A 25,330-nucleotide genomic window follows, 5' to 3' on the forward strand; every position below is an offset into this window, starting at 1 on the left:
AGATTTTAGAAGCCTATTTGTTTGAGATAAAGCGCCACTTGAATCAGTTGTTGAAGACCATGTTGGTTTGCTCTTATCATCTGTGATAGATTGTAATTGATGATTCTGTCGCTTTGGTTTCTATAAAAGTGTAAGTTTCAAGTTTTTAAACTCATCCTGTTACTTTTTAAAAAATAAAAGCAAAATATAAACTTTTAAAAATGTATCTATTATTTGTGTGTTTTGAACGCTTGGTTCAAATTTATTTGAAAAAGACATAAAATATTTAATAAAACATAATTATTGACTTAACAATGCTTATTGCTTTTCATGACCATATATATACCATGGAAGAGTTCTTTATGTGCTATTATTTTTGCCTCATATAATTTTATTGCACTTAATTAAATGTTAGATATGATAAAGAAATTCTAATAACTTTAATTTTGAATCTGGTTTTACAAATATTTTTTTATTTCTATGATATAGATTTCATAAATTATGTAATATTTATAATTTTACAAATATTTTCTATTAGAATGGGTTGTGTGTGAATAAGTTACTGCCTGCCATGCGGATTTAAGGATGTTAACTTTTGATAATATCTACATATAATTAAACTCAAAAAAAATCTACAAAACCCAGGAAACTATAATATAGATTATCTGTATTAAATCTATATTAAACTATAATATAGATTACCTCAAAAATTTGCAAGTTTGTATTTTTGTACTCTGTCTTTCACTTTAAACAACGCTCAATAAATAATTAAGAATAAAAAATTAATACAGCTGAAAATGTGAGCATAATTTTAAGGATAGATAAATTAATATTATAATATATCATTCTTTTAGAATCACTGGTACAATACCACATTAGCGTGACATAAAAAGAATGCTGATTCTTGCACATGAGTTTTTAATTCTTTTTATAAATTGAATATTTATAATGGATTCATTTGTATGGTGCTGGGGGAAAGAGAGAACTAATGGACAGTACCTGCAGGGGTGAAGGTGAAGGACTGGACTGCAAAACAAGAAAAGTAAATACATTGTGAGTTATAAAATTCTTAACCAATGCCAATTACAGGGCATGGCTGTCTTTCAAAAATAAATTTTGCATGTGTATTAAAATCAGGCTCAAATTATAGCAATTCACATTTAAGCATTAGCAGCAGCCCATGATAAAGGATTGAACATAAATGCATGGGGTTTTTATATTTATATGAAATAGTTACATGGACATGCAAGCTGGCATATAGATGCTATGTTTTTCTTTCAAATGTAACTGATGATGAATTTTCATTATCAGGCAAATGCAACATTTAACAATAAATACACAAGTGTGTAGAATATGACACACTTAAAAGTGTTACAAGAGTTAATACCATATACATAAATATTGGAAGAGAAATTATATGTTATGTTTTTTATCATGCTTTTATGCTGACTAAAAAGTATATGGTTGCCAGCAATTAACCAAAATTTTTACATACTTTTAAGAAATATTTATTCTGCGTGTATATATTGTACATATGGTAAACCTACAAATTGTTAGATGTTACAAAACTATTTATAGAAACATGCTCTTTTACATGAGATGTCAAACAATTAAATAATGAGATTTGAGGAGATATGTATTTAGCACATCTGATGTTTCTGAAAATCTAAATAAAGCAGAAAATCTATTATCCCTCCCTTAAATATGTAAAAAATTGTTATCTAATCATTCTAGATAATGAAACAAAGCTACCTGTAGTGCCACTGAACTTAATGATATAATTTTTGAACAAAATTTAACTACTTCTTAAAAACAGAGAAAGTTGAAAGTGCTATATGCATTATAAAGAAAATAAAAATCTGACCAAACAATGCTTTTAAAATTATAACCATAAATGTTCAATGTATGTAATCATTAAGAAAAAAAATAGTCAGTGTAAAATCTGATCTGAAGAGCACACAGCCAGAGTTTCAATGAATTCAAATAGAACATGAATAATATTTTTCTTCAAAAATTATGCATCAAAATTGTAGAGAAATTCACAGCCTTCTTGCAATGGAATATGCAATATTAGTATTCTTGCTTCACACCAGTTTTAATCCAGAAGGCAGCATGAAGGATATTAACAGTCTTTTGCTTTACACTGATTTCAGTTCAGTTGTGAACTAAGTTGATTAAGCTGATAACCACAGGTTATAAAAAAACGTTTTAATGAAAATCAAATTTCTAAGGTGCACATTTTGGACATTTTTACACTGCTTTCAGACCATGGAAACAAAACCTTATGTGATCAAAACAATAGAAAAACATAAGAGGAAATTCCAAAATTTATCCTTATGCATTTCTATTTCTTTCATAAATAGAAAATATGTCATGCATTCACTTGAATGCCCCCAGTGTTTTATACTGTTCTGTTTTATAAAAGATAGGTAGAATGCTTACTTACAATGTATCCAGCATTATTAAACAAAGTTAGATAGCCTCTAACTCAGCTATCATTTGTTTAATTACTTAGTGAATAGCAAGATAGGACAGGATTTGAATGGACTGATTCAGTTAATATGGTCATGATTATATGACTGAAAATAATGATGATATAATGAGTTGATCTTTAGTAACCTGAATTTATCAATCCAACTTTATTTATATGCTTCTTTACTTTTGCAAATAAAATAAACCTGCTGAATTTCTCTTTCACTTAGGGAAAAGGTGCAGCCAAAATTCTTGAGCTTTTTATATCAGATGTACTTGTTATGTGAATATTAGACAGCTTTCTGGTAGCAATGATGAAATGTGATACAGAGCAATGCACTTACAAGCTTTTCATATTCTTGTTCTTTCACAGCATAATAAATAACATTCAATCTGCTCAACTCCTTATTCTGTGAACTAGATATGTTCTAGCTGAATATTTATTTTAAACTCAATTCTTGTTCTTACCTGCATAATTGCTAAGGCCCTTTCTCTTCTTTCTGCGCCAATACAGCCAGATACTGAAACCCATGAGTATAACCCAGCAAGCACCACCAATTCCAGCAATAAAGGCAGGTTGCTTGACAACATCCGTAATTTGTTCTGTTATGCTATTGTTGTTTTCAGTGATGATGACTTCATTACGCCCTCCTGGATAACATAAATAATTGAACTAAATAAATAAATAAAATAATAATAATATATAAAAGCAGAATATTTATGCCATAACAGGTATGGCAAGATAAATAAAGTCTAAAAATGTTTTATAATAGAATAATCAACAACTGATTCTTAAAAAAGCAACTCTTATCAATTTTTGGAAGGTCTCCAAAATCTCAAAACAGCCCTACAAAAGCAGCTCTAGGCCCATGGAATATTACATTCTATGTCACAGAGCAGATAACTGGAAACATTTTGGAAGGTTATAAATCAGTATAATCTGCAGCGCTTTGCAGCAACAAATATTAAAGGCAGAATGCCTTGATACAGTCAACGGTTTTTAACATTAATAGCTATTGATAAGCTGATCTTCCATTAACTTATCCATTCTATTTTAAATAATTCAAAGTATCTGCAATAATTTAACTATGTGCTGTGTGAAAAAGAGTTTTCTCCTGTTGGTATGTATCTGCCACGTAATTCCAGCAGAATTTAAGTTCTAAGGTTGTGAAAGGTGGAGTCAAACTTAAAGCTCTTCTCATTCTCTATGCTATCCATTATTTCATAGCCCCCTCTTCCTTCATTCCAAACTAAAATCTCAATGGTCTCTTTTCTCATGAGACATTGTTAATTTTGAAGTGTGGTTTTTTAGTCAACATTCATGACCAATGTAAATCAACCAACACAAAGAAGAAATCCTTCAAGTTTATGCTTCCATCCTAATTCTCATGGGAAAAAAATAACTTTCCTCCAAGTTCTAGGGCACTAGAACTTGTATGACTGAAAGATTCAAATCAAGTTACTGACAGTGTGGAATTAATGAGTTGACCTAAAAGTAGAAAATTGTGGTGCTGATTCCATTTCAGCTGCTATTTTTTGTAGCTCCATATGGTAGCTATTGTTGACAAAAAAAGCAAGACAGAATGTTATGTATACAATCTTGAATTCCTAGGGAAACGGCAGGATATAAATTTAATTAATAATTTTCCTTTGTTCTGAGTAAGGGGAACCTGAAATGTAAAGACATACTCAATTTTGTGACTTAATTGGAATTCAAGTTCCAATTGCAGTCATTCATTAATATTTTGATTTATGGCTGTTTTATACTCTTTTATTCTAAATTTCCCTGTTGCAGCCTGTTGTTTGACATAAGTATCTGCTAAAATCTTCAAAAATTGGGATGGGTTATAAATACTGTCAAATATATAAGACGTTTCTACAGAATTCTCACTCAACAAATTTTAGTAACCAAAACAGATTATTACAAAAAGAAAAAAGAAAAGCTTCCACCTAACTAAAAACAAAGATGGAAAACAATTTAACTATGTTTTCCTTCTGAAGATATTTAAAGGTATTCATTCATATAAATTACATAACAATGAAATTCTTACTAAAATAACAGCTAATTTTATTTTGCAGCCTGGACACTGTGAAGAAGCACTTTTATGAATTTATTTATTTCTTAGATTTTTATTTACCTCATTACTTCTAAGTAACTCAAAATGGCAAACATACACAATATTCGTTCCTCCTCCTATTTTCCCCACAATAGCAAACCTGTGAGATCGACTGGGCTGAAAGAGTAATTGGACCAAAGCCATTCAGCTGAATAATGTTGAAATGAAATGTTTAGAGTATTTAAAAAACCCATCTTACAGTAATGTAAACACATTTTGTACCTAGTTTGTCTACTATGAGCAAAGTAGAGGTCATGTTTATGGAATGTTCCTGAACTGGGTTCCCTGCTCACAGTCACTTCTGTGCTCGTAATCTCTAGATTGGATTACCACAATACACTCTATAGGGGTGGCCCTTTAAGGCTATTTGGAAGCTTCAGCTGGTGCAGAATGCAGCAGCACAGACTGTTAATGGTGCTGTTATTCAGTGTATGAGACACCACTGTTTTGTGAGCTGCATAGGCTTCAAGTAGGCTTTCAGGTTCAATTCAAGGTACAGTAAGAACTTCTAAAACCCTTTCTGGCTTTGGACCACATTACTTATAGAATTGTTTCTCCTTAGTTGTTTTTATTTGTCCTACCTGATCCAGCAGGAGACGCTTGCTTAACCAACCACTCTGGGATCCAGAGAAACATCACTTCCTCTCACATTAGACTAGCCATGATCCTGTTGGCTTAAAAACTTGATACTGGGCCTGAGCCTGGTGCCCAAGTATATGACATAACCCACGGGTAGGCAACCTCGGCTCTTTTATGACTCATGGACTTCAACTCCCAGAATTCCTGAGTCAGCTAATTCTGGGAGTTGAAGTCCATGAGTCATAAAAGAGACGAGGCTACCTACCCCTGACATAACCCTTCTACTAGCTAAGTAGACGACAGTTTTATAATATGTGGCTATGTAGTTTTATTTTTGTTTTATGTATTATATTTTATTCATTTGTGTGAGATAAGCAACTATAAAAATTGATACAGTACTATATACAGTCTCTGAAACTCTATATGTTGTAGATGGAATACCAACATTTATCCCTCCACATATTGATTTATTAGTTTTTTATTTCATAAATAAAAGCAGAATATATAAAACTTTTATATTATTGTAATTGCATATATTTAAAATTTAAGACTATTCATCTAAACTATAACTTAGTAATCTTATGTAACTGTTTTTATAATAAATAACATAAATAATATCTATTACAAAATACAGTTTTATTTATCTTGTTTTGGAAATCACAAAATCTCTAGAGATGACTCATTTCTTCCCATTTACTGGAAAAATGTTCATATAATGAACACCCAGTCTAAAAGTCATTAGCAAGTAAATTACAATGTATATAGGCTCCATTTTGGTTAATAGGATTAATTTGCTGTTTGAATGGCTCAGCAAAATTAGGCTCCTTTTCAGCCTGCCACTGAATACGGTCAATTTTGTAATCATTAAGTTGTCTAATCCCCAAATAAGCCATTTCCCGTACAAATTAATTCTGTATTTTGAAAAAGGAAATAAATGTATCATTTTAAAGATATGGAATTTGATCTTTGGGATAGGTAGATAAATTTGAAATATGTTCTTTAAGTATTTTTATAATGAATATTCAGGTTAATAAAAATATGATGGCTTTCTACTTTCTAGCTCATACTTCAAAAACAAATATATTACGGTAAGCATTTTTTTTTAAATTCCATTTATATCCCGCCCTTCTCCGAAGACTCAGGGCGGCTTACAAGCTTAGCAGTAGCCTTCATTCTATGTATATGCCTGCTTATTAGGGCTTTCACACACACCCCAAGGGGCATTATTACAAAGTCAGCTTAATTGCCCCCAACAATCTGGGTCCTCATTTTACCTACCTCGGAAGGATGGAAGGCTGAGTCAACCTTGAGCCTGGTGGGACTCGAACCTGCACTAATTGCAGGCAGCTGGTGTTACTTTAAGGAGGCATTAGCCCACTGCTCCACCAAGGCTCTTTTTAAATAGACCCTATGGCTAAATCCTACAAGTAAGATGTAAAAATCACTTTTTAAATGAAAAATATACTTGGTTAATTCCAAGTCTGAAATCTAAATAATGTATCTCAAATCAAATGGCTTTAGTACTACTTGGATCCCATAGGTTTTCAGATAATAATTTACTACTGTAAAGCTATTGAGCTGTTTCCAAACCTTTTAGTGATTCACTAACTCTAGACATCTGTACTACGTAAGAGAAAAGGAAATTCTTGAACTCAAAGAGAATGGCAGAAGGGTAGAAGTGAAAAACAATGTATACCTGTTCATATTTCAGGATATATTCTTCTGTCAGCCTGTTGACTGGTGACTATATTTTAAAATAATATAAATTTTATTTTTAGTTACTTTTTTTTAAAAAAATTGGTCTACATCTATGTTGGACTTTTGACAGAAAGTTATATTATTCCATTTATGAAAGTCACTTTATAAACTCTACCATCTGCAAAATCAGAATCCTCTGCTTTTAAATGGGCTGAATGGGTAGAGAATTCTCAAGGCAATTTTCAGAAAGCTCTAAAGTTTATGACATATTCCTAGGAAGGATAGATTTGCAATTACAGGTGAAACTCGAAAAATTAGAATATCGTGCAAAAGTTCATTTATTTCAGTAATGCAACTTAAAAGGGGAAACTAATATATGAGATAGACTCATTACATGCAAAGCAAGATAGTTCAAGCCGTGATTTGTCATAATTGTGATAATTATGGCATACAGCTCATGAAAACCCCAAATCCACAATCTCAGAAAATTAGAATATTACATGCAATCAATAAAACAAGGAGTGTACATAGAACAATATCGGACCTCTGAAAAGTATAAGCATGCATATGTACTCAGTACTTGGTCTGGGCCCCTTTTGCAGCAATTACTGCCTCAATGCGACGTGGCATGGAAGCTATCAGCCTGTGGCACTGCTGAGGTGTTATGGAAGACCAGGATGCTTCAATAATGGCCTTCAGCTCTTCTGCATTGTTCAGTGTCATGTCTCTCATCTTTCTCTTGGCAATGCCCCACAGATTCTCTATGGGGTTCAGGTCAGGTGAGTTTGCTGGCCAATCAAGCACAGTAATCCCACGGTCATTGAACCAGGTTTTGGTGCTTTTGGCAGTGTGGGAAGGTGCCAAGTCCTGCTGGAAAATGAAGTCAGCATCCCCATAAAGCTCGTCTGTGGAAGGAAGCATGAAGTGCTCCAAAATCTCCTGGTAGACGGCTGCGTTGACCCTGGACTTAATGAAGCACAGTGGACCAACACCAGCAGATGACATGGCTCCCCAAATCAACACAGACTGTTGTGACTCAGGGTCAGCCTGTGGGTTCGGCACCCGGCTCAGAGGTATCGGATGACTCAGATGAGGGGGAGGAGGTGTGTGTGGGTGACGAACCGGCTGATGATGGCTTGCAGGCTTGGCAGAGCTCCCAGCCGGGGACCTCCTCTCAGCTGCGTGAGCCCGATAGTGCGGAGGATGATGACCCACAGCTGGCCCTGTTCAAGGACGCCCGACGCAGGAGGCAGTCGAGCAGGACTAAGCAGAAAAAGGCTGCGGGTCTCCTCGGGAGGAGGCACAGGGAGACCACGCCCTGAGCTCTCAATAAAAGGAGTGTTTGGGGAGGGGCTGGTTGCTGAAAGCAACCCTTCTGCTTGAGGATTCAAGTTCCGGAGTTTTGGTTTCTTGTTTTGTTAATTGACTATTAAATCTTGGCAAACGCTTTTCAGCCTTGGACGCTCTCCAGTCTCTTCTTTCTGAATAGGGGTTTGCCTTATTACAAGGCCAGAAGGGGCTGGTTCAGAACAGTTTGCTTTCAGCCTCCCACCCCTTATTACTACGATGGAGCAGCTTCTTGCCGAGAATGCTCAGCTCACCCAGCAACTCACTTTGCTGGCAGCTCAGGTGGCTCAACTGCAAGCTCAGGTACATGCTGCACCCCCACCCAGGAGGAAATGTCAGATAGCTATGCCGGATAAATTTGCTGGCAATCCAGAACTGTTTCCTGCCTTCCTGGGACAATGCCAGCTTTTTATCAGCGTGAGAGCAGCTGATTTCCCCACTGACCGAGATAAGGTGGGATTCGTGTTGAGCCTTCTGTCGGGAGATGCAGCTCGTTGGGGCACGCCTCTGCTGGCACAGCCTAGCCCTTTGTTGGATAACTTTGGGGGGTTTTGTGACCATATGCGCCTCATGTACGAGGACCCGATTAAGGCGCAGACTGCCACCCGACGCCTGAAAGCTTTGAGGCAGGGTCAGCGCCCCCTACAGGCCTACATCAGCGATTTCCGGCTGCTTAGCCAGGATTCCGCCTGGAATGAGGCTGCGCTCGTGGATGCCTTCCAGGATGGCTTGTCGGAGGAGATGTTGGATGAGCTGGCCCGCGTGGACATTCCCTCAGACCTGAATGGGCTGATCCATCTTTGTCTGCGGATCGATGCCCGGCTGCAGCAGCGAAAGAGTCGCCGTGCCACCCCACAGACCCCTGCCGCTCCTGTTGAGCGTGTGCCCCCAGTCCAGAGGGAGGAGCCAATGGAGCTGGGTGCCGCCCGGTCCCGTCTATCGGTGACGGAAATGGACAGACGACGATCGGGGGGGTTGTGTTTTTACTGTGGGGACCCTGGACATTTGGCTGCTTCTTGCCCAAAGAAGCGTCAGCGGGCATCAGTGACCAAGCCTGCCCCGAGAAAGTCCCCTGCTTTGCTGTCGGGAAACGGCCCGAGCCCGATCTAGACGGTGTGATAGATCGGGCGACCCACAACGACCACGCCGAGCGACGCCGTTCCGATGGTGCCTGTGAACCTCCACGGCATTTGATTTTGGAGGCACGTCTGATCCTTCCTGGCAAGCCAGAGGGGATTCCGGTCCATGCCTTAATTGACTCTGGGGCTACCACTAACTTTATGGACTCGGCCTTCGTGGCCAAATGGGCTGTTCCCCAGTGTCCGGTGGATCCGCCCATGCTTGTGGAGACCATCGATGGTCGAGTGCTCCTGTCCGGGCCTATTACGGCCGCCACGCAACCCGTGTGTATGGCCATCAGTTCCCATGTGGAGGCCATCCAGTTCTACATCACTTCGGATCTGCACTTCCCCGTGGTCTTGGGACTGGCGTGGCTCTGGGCGCATGATCCACAGATCTATTGGTCTCAGAACTTGGTCACCTTCCCAAGTTTGCAGTGCGTGGACCACACCCGCCATATCTGTGCCGGCCAGGTGGAGGGTTCCTCGGGGGTTTCCTTGCCTCCCGAACTGTCCGACTTTGCTGATGTGTTCAGCGAGTCAGAGGCGGACCAATTGCCCCCGCACAGGCCCTACGACTGCTCCATTGATCTAGTCCCTGATGCGCCTCTCCCAGTGGGGCGTTTGTACTCCATGTCGGAGCCCGAGTTGGCTGCATTGCGGGACTTCCTGACAAAAAATTTGGCTCGTGGTTTCATCCGGCCCTCGTCCTCGCCTGTGTCTGCGCCCGTGCTCTTCGTCAAAAAGAAGTCGGGCGAGTTACGGCTTTGCTGTGACTACCGGAAACTCAATACCATCACGGTGCGTAACCGCTACCCGCTGCCCCTCATCCCCGAGCTCTTGGACCGACTCCGGGAGGCTAAGATCTTCACGAAACTGGACCTGCGTGGAGCTTACAACCTCGTCAGGGTTCGGCCGGGTGATGAGTGGAAGACGGCGTTTGGTACTCGCTATGGACATTTCGAGTACACGGTGATGCCGTTTGGCCTGACCAACGCCCCCGCTGTGTTTCAGCATTTTATGAACGACATCTTTCGAGATCTGTTGGACCAGTTTGTCGTGATTTACCTGGACGACATCCTGATTTACTCCCCGTCGCGTGAAGCGCATCATCAGCATCTCCGTCAGGTCCTGCAGCGCCTCCGGAAACATCGGCTGTTTGCCAAGTTGGAGAAGTGCCAGTTCTACCAGGTGACCATCGATTTCCTGGGTCACCGCATTTCTCCTGAGGGCATCGCCATGGAACCGAGTAAAGTTGAGTCGTTGCAGAGTTGGCAACCCCCGCGTCGCGTGAAGGATGTTCAGCGACTTCTTGGATTTGCCAACTACTATCGGACATTCATCCCTGGCTTTGCTGCCTTGACAGCCCCCCTCACCCGGCTCCTGCAGAAGAAGACTCGGTTCCAGTGGAACGCCCCCGAACAACAGGCGTTCCAAGCTTTGAAGGACGCCTTCATGAAGGAGCCCATCTTGAAGCATCCTGACCCGCAACGGCCGTTTGTCGTGGAGGCGGACGCCTCCGACATTGCCATTGGGGCCGTGTTACTCCAGGCAGCGACGCCCAGCGGTACCCTTTTCCCTTGCGCGTATCACTCCCGGAAATTGAATCCCTCGGAGCGCAACTATACCATCTGGGAGAAGGAGCTGCTGGCCATCAAGGCGGCGTTCGAGGCTTGGAGGCATCATCTGGAGGGGGCGCGGCATCAAATCGAGGTCCGGACGGACCACAAGAATCTGGAAAGCCTGCAGACCGCTCGGAATCTGAACCAACGCCAGATCCGGTGGTCCCTCTTCTTTACGAGGTTTGACTTCCGGGTGCGGTACATACCCAGCGGGCACAACCAGAGAGCGGATGCTCTGTCCAGGAAGCCCGAGTACACCCGAGTGGAGGACAAGCTTCCGCCCAGGACAGTGATCCCCGTCGAGTCTTTTGCTGCGGTGCGGGAGCCGGTGGATATACGGGCTCAGATCAGGGAGGCGCAGCAGCAGGAGGCGTGGGTGGCTCAGCGGAAGGAAGAGGTGGGGCCAGATTCGCCTTGGTCGGTCACGGATGGACTCCTGTATTATCGTGACCGGCTCTATGTTCCGGGAGGGCCACTCAGGGGACTCGTCCTCAGCCAGTGTCATGATAACCCGGCTGCGGGGCATTTTGGCCTGTTCAAGACTCTGAACCTGGTCTCCCGTACCTTCTGGTGGCCCCGAGTCCGACACGACGTCCAGTCTTATGTCACCTCCTGCGTCCCATGCAGGCAGGCCAAGTCAGCGACAGGGGCCCCGCCTGGTTTACTGCAGCCTTTGCCAACACCCAAGAGACCCTGGGGGGCTGTGTCCATGGACTTTCTGACGGATCTACCCCCATCCTCCGGCTTCACGACAGTGTTTGTGGTGGTGGACATGCTGACCAAGATGGCGCACTTCATCCCCTGTCGCGGCTTACCGTCAGCTCGCGCCACTAGTCGCATGTTCATCCAACAGGTGTTCCGGCTGCACGGCCTCCCCGATAGAGTCGTCTCCGATAGGGGGGCCCAGTTTACAGCCCGCTTCTGGCAGGAGTTGATGCGGGCGTTGGACATTAAGGTTTGCCTCTCGTCCGCGCATCATCCTCAGACCGACGGGGGTACCGAGAAGGTCATCGGCATCTTAGAGCAGTATCTGCGCTGCTACGTTAACCTGCAGCAGGACAATTGGGTGGACTATTTGGCCATAGCCGAGTTTGCCTTTAACAACTCGCAGCACACCTCCACGCAGATGACACCGTTCTTGGCCAACGTGGGTTATCACCCCCGGTTTTTCCCCCTTTCCCCCGTGGACTCACCGGAGCCGGCAGCGAACGAATTCATGGCGGAGTTACAGGCGATCCATCGGTTGGTGCGACGGCAGCTGGAGAAGGCCAAGGCCGACTATAAGAGGTTCGCCGATCGGTCGAGAAGGGATACGCCTCCACTGTCGGTGGGGGATCGGGTCTGGCTGTCTACCAGGAACCTACCATCCACTCGGCCGGCGAGGAAGCTGGACCACCGTTACCTTGGACCGTTCCCAGTCGAGGCCGTCATTAACCCGGTCGCCTATCGTTTAACTCTGCCACGTTCCCTGCGCGTGCACCCCGTCTTCCATCGGTCCTTGTTGGTCCCCGAACAACCGGCTTGTCCACTTCGCCAAGCGGAACCTCCCCCATCAGGACCTCGCGATGGCGGCAGCACCCCCGAGTACGAGGTCGCCAGCATCCGGGATTCCCGTTGGCTGAAAGGTCGCTTCCAGTACCTGATCGAGTGGAAAGGGTACAGGCCGGAGGACTTCACATGGGAAGACGCGACCGCCGTTCATGCCCCTGCGTTGGTGACTGCTTTTCACGAACAGTTCCCATCCCGACCGCATCCGGATCGGCAGCCCCGGGGGAAGGGCCCTGCGGTGCGGGATAGTGTTGTGACTCAGGGTCAGCCTGTGGGTTCGGCACCCGGCTCAGAGGTATCGGATGACTCAGATGAGGGGGAGGAGGTGTGTGTGGGTGACGAACCGGCTGATGATGGCTTGCAGGCTTGGCAGAGCTCCCAGCCGGGGACCTCCTCTCAGCTGCGTGAGCCCGATAGTGCGGAGGATGATGACCCACAGCTGGCCCTGTTCAAGGACGCCCGACGCAGGAGGCAGTCGAGCAGGACTAAGCAGAAAAAGGCTGCGGGTCTCCTCGGGAGGAGGCACAGGGAGACCACGCCCTGAGCTCTCAATAAAAGGAGTGTTTGGGGAGGGGCTGGTTGCTGAAAGCAACCCTTCTGCTTGAGGATTCAAGTTCCGGAGTTTTGGTTTCTTGTTTTGTTAATTGACTATTAAATCTTGGCAAACGCTTTTCAGCCTTGGACGCTCTCCAGTCTCTTCTTTCTGAATAGGGGTTTGCCTTATTACAAGGCCAGAAGGGGCTGGTTCAGAACACAGACTGTGGAAACTTTACACTAGACTTCAAGCATCTTGTAGTGTGTGTCTCTCCATTCTTCCTCCAGACTCTGGGTCCTTGGTTTCCAAATGAGATGCAAAAGTTGCTCTCATCAGAAAAGAGGACTTTGGACCACTGAGCAACAGACCAGGTCTGTTTTTCTTTGGCCCAGGTAAGACGCTTCTGACGTTGTTTGTTCAGGAGCGGCTTGACAAGAGGAATATGACATTTGAAGCCCATGTCCAGGATCTGTCTATATGTGGTGGCTCTTGATGCACTGACTCCAGCCTCAGTCCACTCCTTGTGAAAGTCCCCAACACTTGAATAGCCTTTTCCTGACAATCCTCTCCAGGCTGCGGTCATCCCTGCTGCTTGTGCACCTTTTTCTTCCACACTTTTCCCTTCCACATAACTTTCTATTAATGCGCTTTGATACAGCACTTGGGGAACATCCAACTTCTTTTGCAATTACCTTTTGAGGCTTTCCCTCCTTATGGAGAGTGTCAATGATGGTTTTCTGCACAACTGTCAGGTCAGCAGTCTTCCCCATGATTGTGATTCCTACTGAACCAGACTGAGAGACCATTTAAAGGCTCAGGAAGCCTTTGCAGGTGTTATGGCTTAATTAGCTGATTAGAGTGGGACACTCTGAGCCTAGAATATTGCACTTTTTCACAATATTCTAATTTACTGAGATTGTGGATTTGGGGTTTTCATGAGCTGTATGCCATAATCATCACAATTATGACAAATCATGGCTTGAACTATCTTGCTTTGCATGTAATGAGCCTATCTCATATATTAGTTTCCCCTTTTAGGTTGCATTACTGAAATAAATGAACTTTTGCATGATATTCTAATTTTTTTTTTCACCTGTATATCAATGTACTTTTAATTTAGTAGTCTGTAAGACTACTCTATCCTTTGGGGCCTTGCAATTACATGCACAAAAAGTAGTTATTTATTTAAATGACAGAGTAACATTGCTCTGTGATTTTAGAGGATGAAAATAAGTGAACATGGATGCATATTTCCAATTAAGTTCAACATTATTAATGTGTTTGGTTTTAGAGAAAAAACATAATAATGAATTTAGAATTACTTTTTGTTAGATTTAATCACAAACATAAAATATAGATCTATGTACGTGAAAAAATGAGAAAAAAGTGAAATCAAGTATCACTAAATTACTTCATATACTCCAGGTGTTTTTGAATCAGTACTGTCAGGTTAGCTAATTAGAATACAGATGAGGGATGTATCTGACCTGTAATGCTTCATTGTTTCTGCAGAAACAATATAATGAAATATGTTTTCCTCCCATTGGACAGTAATGAAGAATAAAACTAATTTGCTGGACCAAAAATTAATTAGACACATCAAGTTTTATTGTACTTATAATTGTGAAAATTTACAGCTGTTTCTCAAATTATTACACCAACAGTAGGAATCTGCACAATTGTTATGGGGAGAGAAACACCCTTATAAGAAAGACATAGGCAGTATTCTCATCTTATTTAAAGAAAATATATTCTCACTTTTTTCCACCTTGATTGCTACTTTGAATAGGTCCATTCTGTTCTATTAAGAATAAATGTAACTGTTTGTCATGTTTGACATCTACTTTAATAGTCTAATGCTTCTAAATGCTTACAGATTAAGGTCCTACTGTTAATATTTTATTCATGGAATTCAATTGTTATCTATTCATAACCCTCCATATTTCCTGTCATATTTCTTCTAGAAAAAAGATTTCCACATTTACCAGTCTTTCTGTTTCTTAAGCTATGTAAATTTTGGGTTGAAAGATCTAAAATAGCTTGTAAATTCCCCTGCTAAATCCAGTACAGTGAGAAATGCTAAAATGTTTGCAATATTTGCCAAACTTTCATTCCTCTTCCTTCAAACCAGCCAGTGATATGGTGAGGATTCAAAGAGATATGGAAGAATCAGAACTGTACATGACTTTTCTGTTTCTCTTTGATGTATTCATTTTTAAAGCATACTTTTATGTAGCTTTCTTTTTTTCATATTCAGCAGAACAGTACCATATATCATGAGTTCAGGCTGAGCTTTACATGCTAAAGAGTTGAATGGTGTCTGAGGACAATAAGGAACTGAAAGGGGACAACTAAATTTAGATTGAATCCTACCAAGAAGAAATAGTTGTTTGATAATAAGATAGAGGAATAGTTGTTTGATAATAAGATAGAGGAATATATATACTGGTTATTGTTCTTGGTGGGATTGTGCTGTGTTATCTGAAGATCCTGCCAGATAAACAGAAGGTAGAGTTTGTTGATAGAGGCTTTTGTCCCACTCTGTACTTTATGGCTGTACTTGGTATACTGTAGATAGCTCTTTCAACAGTAACTCATGCCTTTATCACCTTGTAGTTGGATTACTGCAACATATTATATAAGAAGTTGTCTTTGAAGATGCCTCAGAAGCCACAAAACTGCTAGAGAATATGGCAGCCAGACTAATCTCTGTCCTGTCCTGTTTGTATCACAGGCACCGTTCAAGGCGCTTCCAGACTGAAAGGATTAGCCGTTAACATCAATGTTGTTTGGGCCATGCCCGTGGGGTCTCCTTTCATGTCCCTGTCAAGGGGCCGGAGTGAATGATGGGCGCTCACCCCGCCACACACCAATATTTGGATCTTGAACACGAACTTGCCAACTTCCAACTCAGTGTCCTAGCCACATGAGCCACTATGCTCCTTAGCCAGACTAATAATGGCAAATGTTGCTACAGTAAGTTACACTTAAGATTACTGCAATGGCTGCCACTATATTTCTAACGTTATCCTGTCATTTAGTGGCCTGATGAGATTCATCTTTCAAGACTAATGCATAGGATGTGGATGAATCAAGCCTTCTCATTAATAGTCCCCCCCAAAAAAATGGAATATGTTGTGTGCAGAAAGAGTTGGGCCTGACTCTCATGTTTAGAAAGGAACTGAGCACTATGTTATTTGAATGAATCTCTGGCCCACAGTATAGTTTTAGCTCCAAATGTAGGCATCTATTGGGTTCTGGTTTTATATTAGTTACTAGTAATACATAATTGTTTCAAGAATTATATGGTACAACTACATTTTATTTATTTATTTATTTATTTTATTGCATTTATATACCGCCCTTTCCCTGAGGACTCAGGGCGGTTTTCAGGGAGTTAAAAATCAAATCCATTTATCTAGATGGATTTGTATGTTATTGTTGTTAGCCGCCCTGAGTCCTTCGGGAGATAGGGCAGCATATAAGTCCCAATAATAAATAAATAAATAAATAAATAAATAAAGGTGTTGGTAATGACCTACAAAGCCCTACATGGCATGGGTCCTGAATACCTTGGGGAGCACCTGCGGCCGGCGTCAACTTCCCTCTGCCCAGTACGCTCCCACAGAGAGGGCCCCCTCAGGGTGCCACCGGTCAAAGAATGCCAACTGGTGGCCCCCAGGGGGAGGGCGTTCTCTGTGGGCGCACCGGATTTATGGAACCATCTTCCGGTTGAGCTCCAGATGGCGCCTGACCTCCGCTCCTTCCGGCACGATCTCAAAACCTACCTTTTCGAACAAGCTGGCCTGGCCTGATGGGATGGGGTTGGGTTTTATTAATGTGTTTTAACCTACTTTTAATGTGTTTTAACTTATTCGTGGGCATCTTGTTTAATCGTTTTTAATTTTTGTATCTTGTTTTTGATATGTATTGCCCTGTTCATCGCCCTGAGTCCTTCGGGAGAAGGGCGGTATACAAATTTAATAAATAAATAAATAAATAAATAAATAAATAAATAAATAAATAAATAAATAAATAAAATAAAGTCTCTCTTGGCTTTTGCTGCCACTTGCCTTTATAGGTAAGAATTAAAAAAAGAAAGAAAGATCCAATTTGTCATCAATTCTGCCAGAAGGAATGCAAATCCAGAACTTAGGAACCTAAACATACAATTTGGAGTTCTGGGAGAAGCCAAAATCAAGAACATTATCCATCCTTATAAACACAAGGTACAGTCAGTATTATTGAAAGGATCACTTCTCTCCTACTGCATCTAAACATCCCACAGAAGGAGAGACGTCCTTCTGAGCCCATCTAATCTGGAATGTCACTGGGTAGGATTTCTGTGATAGTGCCTACACTTTTTTGCAACACCTTCCCCGCCCCTCCCCAGATCAGCATGTATTTGCTGGCCTTCTGAAAATCTTTAAAGACATGGTTGCATCACCAAATTTGGAGATCTGGGTATGAAAGTGTCTGTGAAGGGGTTGTAGTGATGTTTATGATGACTATTTACCCACATGTTTTAACTGGATGCAGATTTCTTTTTATGGTGATATTGTTTGTTTTTAATTTTTGTTCACCTCCCAGAGGCATGAGGTGAGATGGGCAACTGAATACTTGCAATGCAATACCTTGGGCATTACTTGGAAACCCTAGTGAGATGTATAAATGTTATTAGGATATTACAGATACCTGAACCCATGCTGATGGATGACTTCACTAAGTGGCTTCAGGTGGATGTTAAATAAGACCAGAGATATTACAGATCCAAAGCAAGAACTTTTTTCAATAAAAATAAATTAATAAGCTCTAAAGGAAAGAGAACTACTACAAGACTGGGTCTCCCACCCCTAGCCCATAAAGCAAGCCCAGAAGGATACTATATTGGATGATATCAAAGACTACTGAGAGATGAAGGAAGGCCAGGATTGAAGAATCCTCACCCTTGCAGTCTCTCCACAGGCCATCAAGAAATGCAGTTGATACTTTCTTCATTATTATATTACGGTCTGAGTCCTGAAAAGAGTACAGATAATCTGATTTGTCCAGTACTTTTTGGTTCTGCAATCAGCCATATTCTCTACAACCTTCCCGCAAAAGGGAGAATTGGAGATCCAATTAAAATAGTCCAGTATAATTGGATATAGAGATAATTAGAGTCCCTAGAGCTCATGCTCTCCAGAAGATTCACACAACCAGTTATCAATGGAGCAGTACCTCTGAAAGCCACTCGGAGGCTCCAACTGGTACAGAATGCAGCCGCGAGAGTTGTGTTGGGAGTTTCCCGATACTCCCATGTTACACCTCTGCTCCGTGAGCTGCATTGGCTCCCAGTTGTCTTCCAGGTGAGATTCAAGTTGCTGGTAATGACCTACAAAGCCCTACATGGCAAGGGTCCGGAATACCTTAGGGAGCACCTGTGGCCGGCATCAACTTCCCTCCGCCCAGTGCGTTCCCACAGAGAGGGCCTCCTCAGGGTGCCACCAGTCAAAGAATGTCGACTGGTGGCCCCCAGGGGGAGGGTGTTCTCTGTGGGCGCGCCGGAGCTGTGGAACCGTCTTCTGGTTGAGCTCCAGATGGCGCCTGACCTTTGCTCCTTCCGGCGCGATCTAAAGACTTATCTGTTTGAACAAGCCGGCCTGGCCTGATGGGTGATGGGTTTTACTGTTTTTTAATGTATTTTAACTTATTGCTGTTGCTGGGCATTTTGTTTTAATTTCTTTTAATATTTGTATTCTTGTTTTTTAACATGTATTGCCCTGTTCACCGCCCTGAGTCCTTCGGGAGAAGGGCGGTATACAAATAAAATTAATAAAATAATAATAATAATAATAATAATAATAATAATAATAATAATAATAATAATAATTAATAATAATAATAATAATAATAATAATAATAATAATAATAATAATAATAATAATAATAATAATAGATCTTTAGTATGATTACAGCTACTCCGCCATTTTGCCTTGGGATTTGACTTGTGTCACATGTCCAAACAGATATTAGAAATGTATGCCAGGTTATCCGTCTCATTCAATATTGGATCACAGATGAGGAATGCCTTGAAATAGACTAATCTGGCATCCAATGACAATAGCCAAAATCCACTCATGACCAAATGATTAGTCACTGAGGTCAAGCAAGGGACTGGAACATAGAACTCACATAACACACTAAAACTTCTTTCTCTTAAGAGTGGCTTGTTCCTTATTGGTCCCTATCCCCTCAGATGTAGTAGGCTCCTATTCACTATCCTGCTTCCTCCAAAACAACAACACCAACTATTACTGCAATGCCACAAACCTCTCACCAGCTTGGAAACTGGTTCTTCAGAATGCTTCTGTCCAAGTACTCAGCATTCCTACTCATATTAATATTCACATTGGTTCTTATACAGGTCATATGGATTGTGGTCTACATAATCTAGCATACATCTGAAATTATTTTGTGCATTTTCTGTTAAGCTCTTTATTTTATTTCATTTTTTTGATACAGTGATGCTTAAAAGTTTGGGAATTCTTTTGAATTTTTGATATTTCTGCATAAAGATTGACCTGAAATGTGATTTGTTCTTCACACAAATCCTAAAACTGGATAAAGAAAACTCAATTAAACAAATGAACAAAAACATTGTACCTGTTCTTTTATTTATTGAGGAAAATTGTGTAAAGATGCATATTTCTGTGTGCCAAAAACATGTGACCAAACCTCTAGGATTATGAGTTCATTTGAAGGGAAAATTAAAGGGTTTCAATCAATGGGGTGATAATAAAATGTGAACTGCCTTATTTAAAGAACGGAATTCTGGTATTCCTATCAAAGTCTGATCCACACAACCCAGGTATGTGGAAATATATTATGCTTGAACAAAGATCTCTGGGGATCTACAAAAAACAATTATTGATGCTTATCAAGTTGGAAAGAAAAACTAATTCCAAAGTGTTTGAACTCCACTGACTCACTGCTGGGCAGATTGTACAAATGGAGATAATTCAACAACATTTTTACCTTCCTTAGTATGGTCAACCAGCCAAATTGTTTTAAAAAATTCCCAGGGTAACATCTAAGAAACAACTGGCCTCTCTTGCATAGATGAATGCAAGTTCATGAAACTACTACTAGGAGAATGGCAGGGCTCCAAGAGAAAGCCACTATTCCTGAAAAAGGATATTGTTAGCCATCCAGTTTGCAAAAGACTGGTGGGCAAGCCAGAAAACTATCGGAAGAAAGTTCTGTAGGAGAATGAGACCAAAACAGAACTTTGTGACTTGAATTAAAGCAGTAAATACTACATTCCAGCACAAGACGTAGATCCAATCTTTGAAACGTGGTGGCAGCATCATGGTTTGAGCCTATACTTTTTGGCCTTTGGACTGGAATGGCTTACCATCATAGATGGAACTATGAATTCTAAATTATACCAGCAAATTCTACAGGGAAATATTAGTGAAGTGACACTCAAGAGAAAGTGGGTCATGTAGCAAGACAATCCCAACCATCCAAATCATAAGAACAAAGAATGGTTAAAGCATACGAAACTTAATGTTTTGGAATGGTCACATCATAGTGCTGACCATGATTCTAAAGAAATGCTATGGAAGCACTGAAGTGGGTAGTTCATGCAAGGAAGCCCAGAAGCATCTTAAGTTCAAGCTGTTCTTAAAATGCCTCCAAACTGATGTGCAGGATTGATCAACAGTTATCAAAATATTACTTGAACATACTGCTGCCTAAGTTGATGGGAGGGAGCAGATCAGTTACTGAAAGCAAAGGTTCACATAATTTTGCCACACAAAAATATGTTGCATTGGATCATTTTTCTCAATTAAAAATGAACAGGTATAAATTTTTCAACTCATAGGTTGAACTGTTTTTTTTAAATCTACTTTTAGGATATGTGCGGATAAGAGATCACATTTTGGGTCATATTTGTGCAGAAATACTGAAAATTCAAATAGGCTCACAAACTTTTAAGTACTACTGTATATCATTGAAAAGTTTTTAAGGCAAGCTTTTAGGCTTGCCTCAAGTCATGAAATTAATTTAGTTTGATTAACAAAAACAAAACTTTAAAAGAGAGACATAGTATTTACCAGTTTTTCCCTTTATCTGGATTCAAAGTGCCTTGTGTTTTGGCAGAAAACCAAAGAGAGCATCTGCTCAGAATAATTGATAAACAGTAAACCTCAAATGCTCAGATAACATACTTTAAACATGGCCTTGGGCACCAGTAGCACAAATAAGGAAATAATGTAGTAATCAAAACAGGCAGAAGAGAAAGGTTTAGTTAGCTATCCTATAAATCTATTAAACTGATGAGGTGAAAAATTCATAATGTAATGTTACTTTCACACAGCAATTGATATTAATAATTTATTTTAGCAATACAGACATTTCTGTGTTTTAGTTTATAAAAAATTCTAAATAGAAAATATTCAACCATAGCTCTATCATAGAAAATATTCAACCATAGCTCTATCTTATATTTTCAGTCAGGATTCATGGAAGGCATAGGGAAATGTAATTACATTAAACAGAGTGGCAGCATACAGGTATTCACTTACCGATTATTATAGGTTGTGGTTCACTTTTAACTCCAATGCCAGCACCAGTACTTGCTGCAACTTCTACTCTGTACTGAATTCCTGGATATAGGCCTCCAATAACTACAGACCGAATAGCTGCATCAACAGTCTTGTTGATGTGAAATTTTGTTTCATTACCCAAGCACCATATCTGGAATACAGAGGTATTTGTCAAAATATGACAAAATAACATTTAACTTCTGCCTGAGAAAATAAAATGTTTTGGAAATTTACTGATTCGATATCAAAATAGAACAAAATAAAACCCATTCCTATAAGATGTATCTTTGCAATAATAATTAGCCTCACCTTAAAAGGATACATTATCTTCACCTAAAGTATTCTAAAATAATACTTACAGGATAGTGAAATATTAAATGCTATGTACTTTTACATTTTATTACTAAGGTTTTTAACTCTTCCTCTATAATACATGGATTATTAGTTTAAAAGGTTGCTTTTTTCTTTTAATATATATTTGTGTGGGCATGTGTGTCCTATATACAGTGCTTTTAAAAAAACCTAATTTAATATTGCATTGAAAACGCAAAATAACCCACCTTCAATTATTTTTAATTATGAAATAGTAACTATTGGAGATAATTCATCAGAGAAGAATTCGGATTTACTTCTCAAATCTAAGTATCCACCACCAATAATAATAACAACATAAGAACTATAAGGAAGTCATTCAAATTCTGGTTTGGAGCTGAAGGCACCCAGTTTTTGGTTGCACTATTTGGTACTCTCAGTATATAATATTTAGCCCATGACCCATTTAAGTCCTTGTACCTTAAAAAATCCTGTAAAGTTCATTTTGTTGGCTAAGATTTCTATTCCTCAATATGTACACTCTGAACAAAGGAGACTCACAGTCTGTCAATGTTGTTCATAATTAACAAACCATGTTTTGAAAACTGAAAATAATTTTGATTGCACACCCTATATGTATTTAGGTAATTAAAGGGGAATATCTAATTTCTGTTTGATTTTTTGATGAACTAGTCACAGTCAGTTTGATTTCTAAGACAGTTGGAGTCTAAAGAAAAAAAATATTTTTGCTAAGTTATATTGAAGTGTGTAACTGGGAAATAATCAAGTTCATAAAGCAGCATTAGGAACTTCCTGAGCTCAAACAGATCTGTGATATTGTCAAATATGATAGACAAATATAATATTGTAGCAGTGTATTCTTTTCTCAGAGGAAATAAAAATATCTGGTTTAAGCATCTGTACAGATGAAGAATAGCTTCACAGTTAAAAAGGGTGCTGAAAAACCACATGGCAATTTAGACCTCAGTATGAAATAACAGTTTTCAACTTTCTTATGTTGAATCAAGAGTGATAAATATATGTTTTAGTTTCATTAAAATTATATATTATGTTTGTCTTATATTATTAGATTATTACTGCTATATTTTACCTTGTACACCTATTTGTTTATGGTCCAAGTCCAAGTCCAAAAATTTTAAAATACAGAACACCTTTAATACATGCATAAATAACAGTACATTACTTACATAGAAATGTAAGTATATAGAAAAAAAAGAAACCCTATACAGTTAGCATTTCATTGAAAGCATCAATTTCTATAAGCTATAAATAAAAAAATTGCTACTGTTGTCAAAACACCTGGGCACTGATCATTTAATAAGAATATCTCAATCTCCTCATCATCGTGGAGGTTATCAGACTCAAGAGCTGAAGTATTAGCTCTGATTGCCAGGGCATATATGGTGGGCACATTAAAAGGATGTGTGACTCATCCTCTCTATTCAAGCGAATGCAAAGTTGATCTTCATAGGTTGAAAGCCCGCATGTCAATCAGCTGCCACCCTCTTAGGGGAATATCGATACTGGCTTGGGAGAAGGCCATTCTATGTGGGGAGCATGGAATCTTATAAAAGTAACTGGGAGTGTCCAAGAGGAGAGACCAATTTGTCTATATGAGAGATGGGAAAGTCAGATCTGTCTGCTTGAATGTCTAAGTCTCATACTGTCTACTTAGGTTCGGCCAAGATTTTTTTTATGCCTAAAGCAAGTCAGATTGGAATTGATAGTCCACACTATCTCAAATCTAGGTCAATTTGGTTTTTTTCAGAATAGATTGATGTATATCATAAATAATTAAATATACCAATGAGGTTCTCCATATAATTTGTTCTGTCCAGAATCTCAAGCAACGTAAACTTATCTGGATCTCAAATTACATACAATTTAGTTCTAATCTGAAAATGGCATTAGACTACGTAACCTGTTACACATTGTAAACTGCCAACAGTCTCATTGATAAGATTGATAAGATGTAATAATTAATGCATTTCTGGAGAAAAATACCAGACGTGGTAAACATCAATCTCATCATAAACAGATACATTTAAAACAAAATTATTCTATGTAACATAAATAATAGGCATCATATTGTAGATTCTTTTATATAATTAAAACAATTCTATAAACCATTCCTATCCTATATCTATTTTAACATGGTTTCTGACACATCTTGTAATATATCTGTGATTACTTTAGACTGTGATAATAGATAGGGTGTATCTAATAGATAGGGTGTCATTTCATGTCTCCTGCTATTCAAGGGCTGCAACATGGCTCCTTTGAAGCACAGACATTTTCTGACATACCCTAAAATAACAACATAATATAAACTATAAAGGGATTATTCTCAAAATTGGTGGGTTTTTTGATAGATAGTAACAAAATCATGTTGTGATACTGCAGGAGGAAGTGTTTTTTTGCTTTGGTGCTAAAAAGGCAAAAGCAAGAGGAGGAGGAGGAGGAGGAGGAGGAGGGATATTGTTGGAAAAGCATATCTGAAATACAGGAATATTAGTATTACTGATATTGGAACACATTTTTTATTACTATTTGAAGAAATAATGGACAACATTTTAGGTGTTCTTTTTATCCTGCATTTTATTTTCACCTTATATTCTTGAATGATTCCATTTTGGTGATCTGGAGGAGGTGGATCCCAGGAAATACTGATACTGGTGCTATTGTGGTTTCCAACAGTCAGAACTGTAACAGATTGTGGAGGGGCACTAGGAGCTATAAAAATGGAACAAATAGAAAACAAGAGACATGGTGATATGTACACAATTGGTGGTTAAAATAGCTAACTTAAAGCTATGGATTTGCAGAGAACTACTGAAAGAATTGTTATTCCAAATTCAGAATGAAGTATGGCTCTCTATGTCTGGGCTCCCCAAACCCCAGGCCGGGGCCCACTACTGACAAATGGGCTGGTGCACATGCACGTATGCGCCAGCTCGCCACTCGCATGACCCAGTTCCCTTCTTCCCCTCCCCCAGCTAGGCCACCAAGCTGCAAAGGTTGGGAACCACTGCTCTATGTAGTTGAAGGAAACCAGCTGCATAGGTTTGGTAGAACTTGACGGTTTGCAGAAGTACAAAATAGAAATTTAGATAAAACTATAATAGTGAAATAAAAATAAAAGAACCCCAGATGGCATGCCTTATAGTCAAGGACTTTGGGACAAAAATGTACTCTGACATACAGATGTCATCAGGATTACAAAGACATCTCCTTTTCTTTTAAGAATTGGCATTCAAGCTACTTTATCCAGATATTATTGCTTATACAGTGGTTACAAATTTTGTGATGAAAAAGAAATCTGTTGTTTTTTTAAGATGCAAGCAAAGAGTTAAGTGATCACTTTCTTATAAAAAAGGCAGCCAAGATA

The 25,330-nt window shown here is 39.9% G+C and overlaps 1 protein-coding gene across 1 annotated transcript in view; it reads right to left on the bottom strand.

Moving 5' to 3' along the window:
- Window positions 1–25,330, bottom strand: part of ROBO2 (roundabout guidance receptor 2) — a gene marked incomplete at both ends in the record, with an annotated part of 410,756 nt that overhangs the window by 91,401 nt on the left and 294,025 nt on the right. Inside the window, 4 exons of the mRNA XM_081326352.1 lie at window positions 979–1,005; window positions 2,920–3,102; window positions 21,589–21,760; window positions 24,551–24,675. Coding sequence (XP_081182478.1) covers window positions 979–1,005; window positions 2,920–3,102; window positions 21,589–21,760; window positions 24,551–24,675 — 507 coding nt within the window. The remainder of the gene's footprint in view (window positions 1–978; window positions 1,006–2,919; window positions 3,103–21,588; window positions 21,761–24,550; window positions 24,676–25,330) is intronic.

The sequence above is a fragment of the Vipera berus genome (genome assembly GCF_964194415.1).
Source record: "Vipera berus genome assembly, chromosome: 4".
NCBI lineage: Eukaryota > Metazoa > Chordata > Lepidosauria > Squamata > Viperidae > Vipera > Vipera berus.